The sequence below is a fragment of the Pleurotus ostreatus genome (genome assembly GCF_014466165.1).
Source record: "Pleurotus ostreatus strain PC9 chromosome Unknown scaffold_1, whole genome shotgun sequence".
Lineage (NCBI taxonomy): Eukaryota > Fungi > Basidiomycota > Agaricomycetes > Agaricales > Pleurotaceae > Pleurotus > Pleurotus ostreatus.
Window position 1 is genome coordinate 3,297,298 of NW_023503156.1, and position 9,455 is coordinate 3,306,752.

The 9,455-nt window shown below is 43.3% G+C and overlaps 3 protein-coding genes across 3 annotated transcripts; 2 read left to right on the plus strand and 1 right to left on the minus strand.

The window, feature by feature from the left end:
- Nucleotides 1-1,673: 1,673 nt before the first annotated feature.
- PC9H_001215 (uncharacterized protein) lies at nt 1,674-2,373 on the plus strand (the record flags this gene model as incomplete). Its single annotated transcript, XM_036770866.1, has 2 exons — nt 1,674-1,790; nt 2,089-2,373. 2 exons carry the CDS (start codon nt 1,674-1,676, stop codon nt 2,371-2,373), a joined length of 402 nt encoding a protein of 133 aa, XP_036636711.1.
- Nucleotides 2,374-5,194: 2,821 nt separating this feature from the next.
- PC9H_001216 (uncharacterized protein) lies at nt 5,195-5,551 on the plus strand (the record flags this gene model as incomplete). The annotated part of the gene is made up of 2 exons (XM_036770867.1): nt 5,195-5,304; nt 5,356-5,551. 2 exons carry the CDS (start codon nt 5,195-5,197, stop codon nt 5,549-5,551), a joined length of 306 nt encoding a protein of 101 aa, XP_036636712.1.
- A 2,052-nt stretch (nt 5,552-7,603) lies between these two features.
- PC9H_001217 (uncharacterized protein) lies at nt 7,604-8,275 on the minus strand (the record flags this gene model as incomplete). Its single annotated transcript, XM_036770868.1, has 1 exon — nt 7,604-8,275. The coding sequence occupies one exon, from the start codon at nt 8,273-8,275 to the stop codon at nt 7,604-7,606; it is 672 nt and encodes a 223-aa protein (XP_036636713.1).
- Between the last annotated feature and the right edge of the window lie 1,180 nt (nt 8,276-9,455).

Sequence of the window (9,455 nt, forward strand, 5' to 3'; positions counted from 1 at the left end):
GCCTAACAACCGTTCTTTCTACTTTTCTGTGCACAGCCTAGATATTTTACATATAAAAATCCAATAGTGTAGCTAAGTAGGAATCCAATCTTTTCCCCCCTAGTGAAAGGTTCACTCAGTCAGTCCTCTAGTCATATCAGTCCTCAGATCTTAGTCATTCCGTCATCTTAGTCAAGTCTCGGTCATTCAGTCGTATTAGTCAAGTCTCAGTCAGCCAGTCGTATTAGTCAAGTTTTTAGTCATCCAGTCAAGTCAAAGTCGATCTCACTCTCAGTCCGCAAGATCATCAATCAGTTAGTTATCCAGTCATACCAGTTGAATTCTGGTCTTCTAGTCGTCCACTTGGTTCAACTTCAAGTACTGCGTACTTGAAGAAGTTTGTCACGGTAGTTTTTCGTTCTCTAATCTTTTATCATCCCCCTATCTTTCAAATTCTTTACCCGGTACCCCTTTTGTTCCTTTCTTTCACTCTCTATTCCTTTTATACTAACCCCTTCCTGTTCTACTGCGTATCTGCACCTTTGTTTATTTTTCCTCTTCCACGTTACTGTCTCCGCTCGTGCTCGTGACCACTCACGCTTGCGTCCCCTATCTGAAAGAAGCAGTCATTGGACCTCCTCACACAGGCCCCTGTACTATCCCTGTACCACCCCTGTGTTACTCCTGTACTACCCCTGTAGTCTTGTTTCACTATCGGCATACCTTGGTGAGACAAATTATACACCCCTATCAGAGTTACTAGGTGTTCGGACAACCGGGCTCTCACTTGATCTACTAGCAAGACCCAGTGCTTCCCGGACACTCCCCTATCTTAGGAGAGTGTGACATCGTATCGCCATAGAGTTTTTGACACGGACCATGTTGTTTCCAGTAGATCAAGGCGTATTGAGGACACACAGAGGGACTTGAACAAGAAGGAGAATAGGGAAGCGGCTGATATCAAATACGTCAAAATTTTCAGTGCGCCGGATTCTGCATCCAACTAGGAGAAATGAGTTAGTGCCCAAGCGTAGGAAGGTGTAGGAGATAAGATAATTCAGGAATTATCTTATCTTAACTCATGTGACTTGATGTCCAGCATTTGCTGGGTCACTTTTTGCATGACTCGAACCGGCGGACCTTCAAAGTTTTTCTTTTCTCTTTTCTTTGTACCATCATGTACTCATATATATATTGTAGTGTAAGTAGTACGCCAGGTGAATCAGAATTATCATTGTCAGTTACACATTTGCAAGAACATTGAGACCAATTAATCGTCTGAAAGATGTTTAGAGGTCTGACCATCTACCTAACTGCACAAGCTAGTACTTGTACTATGCATCCGTAAGCATGAACCTGATGCAAACTTATCTGAGTGTGCGCAAGCTAAAGCCAGGAGTCAGAAATTTCCTCAGTGAATGTCTCTCATCGATACGAAATTTCGTCCTTTGCTTTTACCCTGAAGTCCGATTACAAGTTCAAAGAGATCATATAATCGGTTGAATGTCTACCTTTAAAGCCATTTTGTTTTCTTCTGACGGACGACTACCACATACCATATGCACAGTTACTAAGTTCCATTGTTACTGCTGACAGGGGATGCTATTGCTACTCGTTATTAGGTATTCCTCACGGCCAGGTAATCATCTAATGTTTTCATGAGCCTTCGCTTCCGAACTCATTCTGTCAGCCCCATGATGGTGCTGCCTCACCATGCGTCCACCGCCTGTCATCCTTCACATATTCCTCATCCGGAGAAGTTTATGGGCTACATTGCCAAGGGCCTAGCTTCGCGTGCCTGGAGATACCAGGTATGTTTGTACCGCCATTGTCATAGCGTTGGTTGTTAAAATCAGGGGCAAGAAAAGATGGCCAGACTAGGGTTTGAACCAAGGACCTCCTGGATGCTTTCCAGATGCTCTAACCATTTGAGCTATCTGGCCTTGTTCAATGGCTGCACAACCAACAATTATGTATTCCCCATCACATGACCACCCAACCATTTATTCATTACTGGCCGGGCAATGCCCCTTTCCAGTCCATTCAAATGGTGATCATGTGCCGGATTACATCATTCCAACATTGGTATGATAATGTGATTTCATTCAGTTGGTGGAGGTGTTAGATGGCATGAACCGTAAGTTCGCCTGTCACTACATCATATTCTACCCAACGGTCTCCTGCGATGGTCTACCTTTCCCCATCAACGAATGGCTCCGCAACATCCAAGGGGCTTGCTTCAAGGAGGAGTCAGCCTGGCAGGGTGATATTGTTGTTGCAAAATACCAGGGCATGAGTCCCTTTTCTTCAATGATAAACACGTCCATAGCCGATTTTCCTATACTGAAGAACTACTTCATGAACCACGGCTCCCCTTCTACAATTCGTCGCTGAGTTGCGCTATTATTTACTACACGCACGCGCGCAAGCAGTACATATATATGCAAGCTATACCCAGCCACACCACTATTTTGTATGTTTCCATTATATATATATATGAACTAAGTGTGAAGCAACAACGTGCAAGAAATCAACATCACATGTATACGTTCAGCCCCCTTGGGTCTTAGGGGGTTCTCCTATTTCGAACTGCGTCTGCATCTCAAGTATCCTCTGATCCCATTCGATGTCTAGGCCTAGGTCTTCTGTCTAGAAATTGGTAGAGAGAAGCAAGTCAAGTGACTTGATATTTATAGGGGGTTGGCTCTAGAGGGAAGCAAGTCAAGTGACTTGACACCATCGACCCTTCACAACACTCACTTCTATCAAGCTCGTTGGCAATGCGAATAGATAGTATTCGTAGCCGCCAGCAATCTCTCGCTTGAGACCACGAGGAAGCGCCAGCGGGACTGGGGACCAAGATGAGGCGCGGGACCCAAAGCCCAATGGGAAAGCAACCAAAGGAGTACCGAACCCAGAATGGGAATGGTATCCAATTGCAAGGGAAGCCAAGCCCCAAGGGGCCAAGCTCAAGCCGGCGCAAGCGGGAGTATGTAAATACAAGAGCTGTAGACTAAATGAAATGAGATGTGAACGAAGTGATGAGGAATGTAATGTGAGACTAGGGATAGCGGTAGGGTGGGGAGAAATCAAGCTCGACGGCTATCGAGCATAGAAGTGAGATAGAGACGAAGAGGTACATACTATGAACGCGAGGCTATATACTATACCGTACAAAGGGACAAAGGAAGAGATAGGAGACAGGGGAGAAAAGGGGAGCACGTGCCTCACCCAATAAAGGGTATAGTAGGTCCAGTCGCGTCATATACCATAGTCTGTCGTTTCAATTCTTCTTTTGTATTCCACCCTTACCTCCAAGTTTTAGATGCCTGATGACGGAAACCTTTTGTCTGACCTATCTGAACTATCTGACTCTGAAGTCGAAGAGGACACCCAAGCGGTTGAATGGGTCCTTCAAAATTGCCCCTGCGCTCAGCTTCCCGCATATCTGAAGCGAAGAAAGTCTCTTTCTGAATGCTTAGAATGTCAAACGGGCACTGACATAAATTTATGTCGATTCAAAGGTTTGGCGTGAATCTATGACAGGTTCTGTTTAGGAATGAGGAGGATTGAAAGGCATTCGCTATGCCTCCCCGACCTGAGGGGAGGAGTCTTTACTAATTGGTATTCGGCTACAAGCACACAACCCGTCATTCAGTTCCCTCGCATTTTCAACCCTCGAATGACCCGTCAGCACGCTGCCAAGATGAAAGTGAAGTTCACTACCTTGTACTCTGAGTTTGCTGTCATTGAATGTATGTAGTCTGCAATTGCTCCACTTCTACTTCCGGTTGTCTCGGAGGCGATGGAGGCTATCAAAGAGCACTCGTCTGAAAAGTCGATAGTCCCAGTACAGAAGTCCTTGGGGGTAGCGGTTACATGTGGTACGTTGCGCCACGTTGATATGATTGTCATGATTGTCATGATTCTGATGAAGTGGCAGATCGCTGTCAATGGACAATGGGGCTGGTAGCTTGGATTTGCCAGCTTTGCGGCTCAATGTGCTGCCTGGCATGCAACTCATCGCGGCCGGCATGTGACGACCGCTGTGGTCACTCCCCAATGGACCTTGCATCCATGATGTCACCCCTTGATATCCGACGTTTGAGACAGGAATTAGGATGTATCCCACAGAATCACCCCGGTACCTCAGGAGCCAATGATCTCCATACGGGGGTGATTGATACCACTCGAAGCATCGGGGAGAGCCACATCCCTATCATAGAGGGAGAATGCTCTCAAGATGATTTTGAGAGTATTTGGTCACGGGGCTTGCCGCTGATAGTTCGTGGGGCGCCTGGCCATGGGCTATTATACGACTGGTCTCCAACGAGCCTCTCGTCTATTCTTCCAGACAAGGCTTGTGATGTTGTCAACTGCGAAACAGATGATGTAACCAGAACAACAATAAAAACATTCTTGCAGAACTTAGAGGAATCAAAGGCAATCAAAGGCTTTTGATGGGTCTTTTTCAAGCTTGAAGCTCAAGGTGAGCCCACCTACGCCTTCATCCGGATACGGGGCCATTTCTTAGCTACGCAGGATTATCCACAGGATATGCTATTCAAAAATAAATCGCCATTATTGGCCCGTGATTTCAAAAGTGCTCTCCCTGTCCAGATGTATACCGACGAGGATGGACCACTAAATTTAGCGGCTATGTATCCATTGGAATATGAGTGCAAGCCAGACATAGGTAGCGTGTAATGAAATGGTCACTGGCAAGAAGATAACTAATATAACAGATACATAGGCCCCAAGATCTATGCCACAACTGCAAGCGGACACAATGGCAGTACTCATTTGCATATGGATATGGCAGACGCCATAAACATTATGGCATCTGGCAGGGCGTTGTGGCACATTTTCCGTAGTGACGACACAGATTGCAATCCGTCAAGTTTTAAAACCCTATTGCGACCCCGCCGACCCCATTAACTCGCATCAAATATATGTTACTCCTGAGCTGCTGGATATTTTGGAAAGTAAAGGTGTCAAACCATATACATTTGAGCAAAATCAAGGTGACTGTGTCTTCATTCCCGCAGGGTGTGCCCACCAGGTATGATCTCTTCTCCTCTCAATTTTTACTTGTAATATATTATCTACTCAGGTGTCCAACATCACGTCTTGTATCAAAATAGCAGTTGATTTCGTGTCGCCTCAGAGCCTGGGACAATGTGCGCAGGTGGCAAAGGACTTTTGTGATTGCGAGATGATACACGAATGCTTGGAATTTACGTCGCTCTTGTTGTATGCATGGAGATCAGTCACTATCGTGGACGACTTGTTATCATCCCCTTCGCATCTTAATCTCAAGCGGAAGTGAGTGTTGAACTTTCCGCTGCTGGCTGAATTCAAAGACCTCTTGACTAGGGCACCACCCGATGGCAATGGCAAACAATCATCAGATTCGCAAATGGATACCACAACGGAGTTAGAGGAGACAAACAATCCAGTCCTCGCTGGAATCGCCTCCGGCATACCGATTGGAACAGATCTAGACGAAGCTGACGATATCACCGCGACAGCCCTCATCAGTGATTTTAATATGTTGCCATTCTTCAGCTAGTTCTGCTAACTGGTCTGGTATATATCTAGTCTCATCAAGATCTGCATCATAGTATTTAAGTACATCCTTCTCTAATTGTGCCCATTGTCCACGTTGATAACTAGGTAGTGACTCTATGAATAATCTCACAGATCTACTACAATAATCAACAAGTCACTCGCACTTTTCTTGTGGATCAACTAGATTATAGGCTGCACAGAGACGGTTATACTTTCTGATAAACTGTTTGACCAAATCAAAATCTCCTTTAAAACGTGTAGGAGCAGCTTTCTCTCCTGGACCAGGCATCATGTCTGGCGATCTGCCTTTGGCATAATCATGACGTAAATGGGGAGGTTCATCACGGTGTAAACTAATATCAGATAGTTCTGTAAAGTTGGACTCCGGTGAGGAATCAATGGTACGAGTTGGTTCTCTCATTTGAGAGAAATCGATATTCTGATGGGGAGTAGGGAAGTTAAAAGGATTGGCGGATGTTGAAGGAACGGGGTTGGATGACATAGTAATGTCTTTGAATGTCGATATGGAATGAAATGACGAAGCCAAGATTAACAAAGGTAATCCTCTGTCCTGCGGTGGTCACCAAATTCTTGTCACACTCAGTGGGGTTTTCACTAAATGCTTTGGATGTAGTTGGATCAGTCAAGATAGATCAAACAGTCACCCAAGTTGTGCAGGCTGAGAGGTGTGTTATTGATAATAATGGCTTTGGAAACTATACTACCAAGTAGTACAGATAGGGGAAATAGGAGTGGAAAGGGGTAGAAGGGTCGGAAGGAAAGAAAGAAGTGTAGGGTAAAACACTTCACAACACGTTAGTATGAACTACTCAACAAGTGAATAATACGTAGGTAAACACAAACAAATAGTAACTGACTGAGACAAGTAGCACTGAGACGAAGGAATATTCCTGACTGAGTATACTAGCAATGCTTCAATAATACAAAACTGCGATACGACAATTCAACTGAAATATGAAGCTCTAGATCAGACGTTTCTGCTAGATCACTTCCGATATTATTACTAAACACCTATAGAATCGTTCTATAGTCTAATGCTTAGCCAGCAACGGTCTATATGAATTCAATACGACTGGGGAGCAATCACTAAAGTATAAAGACTTAGGTGTACACAAGACACGTAATCTTATTTCTCTAGCAGGGGTTTCACAGGTCGAAGCACTCAATTATCAACTAATCAAGTCTATTCTTTACTATGTAACCTACAGTAATACTCTACTTAATAAGAAGTAGGTACTGCAAAAGAAAAGGAGGGAAGAGGATGGGAAATGAGGGCAGGAGAAAGAAAGATGGTAAAAAGTCTCTTTTTCTATCTACTACAATTTGGGGTTTATATAGACTACAGAGGAAAGGAGGCAGTGCAATGCCAAGCATTTCAAGGCTGTGCTGAATCTCTGAATGACTCATATTTCAGCAGGAGTAAGCCAATGATTTGTAATGGCCAAGCCAAAGCTTAGTAAGTTAAGGCTTGCTGCTTAGTAAGTACAGTTTTCCGTTACATCCTGGAAAGTTCTATAAACTTCTCAGACATTCTACTATGTTCTTGTATGTCTGTCAAGTTATTTGAGCTTTTCATGAACAAGATCTAATGTCACTTTGATAAGTATTTGCAAAATACTAGAAGGTTCCGTAAAGTGCTTCAACTTTCCGTACAGTTCTTGTCATTTCCGCAATCTTTACTTGTCATGTAACATAGTGATTTAAGACTTGTTGACTTACTAGGATGTTGGAATATTAATTAGGGGTCCCAGGAGTAAATAGTGGAAAGTAGGAAATAATGTCTATGATCGTTATATGAGGTCCGTTTGACTTGACTCAATTTGCAAGTGTATGCCTTGGTTTTATAGTAGCGTATGAAATAGCTACAAAACCCTAATATCCATGTCACTTACTACAAATCCCAATTTGGAGTATGACATCTGCAGGCAACATTAAATCAATCGTCCTCGATTGCGAACTAAGTCTCATTCACATTGTCCACAAGTGAATAGAGAGCATAAATACATAGTCCATAACAATAACAATTTGATACCTAAGTACTCATCATAGTAGTAAATACTACGTCTACTTGGTACTTAGTATCAGTTAACCTAATAAGCAAATCATTAATTAAGTCGAAGTCTGTTACCGGTCCATTCATACTATTCTGTATGAACTCAAGCGCACCAGTATGAATGGAAACACGAGTATAATGGACCCATACCGCCACAAAAGTTACTAATCCTCCCGTATCTCCATGGTTGCGAAAAGAAATCAATATCTGAAGATAATGACCTAGTTGGTTGATAATTCCCTGAGCGATCCCTACTCCGAGGCGAGGATGAAAAATAAGATCGCTAGACGATATGGGAATGTTACTGGCTTCCATGATGACTTTATAGATAAGTCGAGAGGTGATATTCCTCATGGTCTCAATGAGGATGATGTTCGTGTGGGGTGGAGGATTCACTAATTGTACCCATTTGTCCAGTTTAGTGTCGTATTGGATATCGAAGTCGGCAGGGAGGTTGTTAAGGAGAGTGAAGTCGCAATAGTTGTTAAGGCCGGCAAGGATAGCATCATCAGGATGAATAGGAAATGGGTTTGACGAAAGATATGGGTCGAAGACGATGATGTATTGGTTACGAAAGAATGTTCCATTCTTTGTGAGGGCGGCGGGGATAATAGAAAGTGGTTTGGTAGGAACGTTTGCTGTGGTGGCCATATTGTTTCGAGTTTATTGTAGTGCTTGTCTAAATGTATCACTGCTTATAAGCAATTTTATTAAGACGTGTCACTTTCACATTGGTCGAACCGTGGAAAAAACTTAGATTTTTCTTATGGAAGACCTAGCTCTCTATAGCGAATATTTTCTCTACGATGATATCAGTTTTTTAGTGCCATATAATATCTTTTCCAGGAATATTTCAGCATGCCAAGCTTGTGGTACTTTAATGTCTTATTTTTTTACGATACGCCTGCTGGGACTCAGCAATTGTAGGGTGACGAGGGCATTTTATATTTCTCTCCTGTATCTTGTAGGGTCGTTCTTTTCGACACCTAATGGCATCATATCACATTATTATTTCCTATCTTTTCGAAGAGATTGCTATATTGTTTAGCGAACTATTTTTCCGTTTCTAGTGCCTATGTGCAGGCAACATTAAGTTTGAACACGGTGCAGGCAACATTAAATATCCACTTCTTATATGTTTCAAATTTCCTAGGCATCACATATAGATGAAAATGATGACATGAAAATACGATACATTTGACCAGCAGGATATGAAACGTAAGAATATAAGAATCATACATATGAGGGTTCCGCAAGTACAAAACTCCTACGAAGTATACGTTCTTTAAAACTTTGCCAATGATCATGCCAGGACAGAACTAGATCTCCTGCATCAATCCAGGCATGATACTCGAATAAATATAATTCATGAGCAATAGGAGGTCTCCCATGAACACGAATGCGCAATAAAATGTACCTGCCACACATTACTTTCTGTTCAACAACATGCCCTAATCCTTTCTTTGGCACTTCAATCCAATCCCCAACGTATAGGCGTTGTTCAGGAATGAGGAGGATATGACTCTCTCCACCCAACCGAGTTACGACCTCTCTTTCTTCAACGCTGATGACATTTCGGCGATAGTCCATCAATGTGGGCAAAAACCTTTGCTCCATGATGGGGACAGCGAAGAAACTAGGCACGTTAATGATGGCTTCCGGTTTAGGTAAGCCTTCATCATCAGGCGCTGATGGCAACGAAGTTGGTACTGGTGGGGGTGGTGTGATTGGCGCGGGGGGTATTGGTAAAGGGACACCATGTAATTGTGATGATGGCGTATTGGTATAATGAGTGGTGGTGATTATAGTGAAGGCGGCTTCACTGATAGAA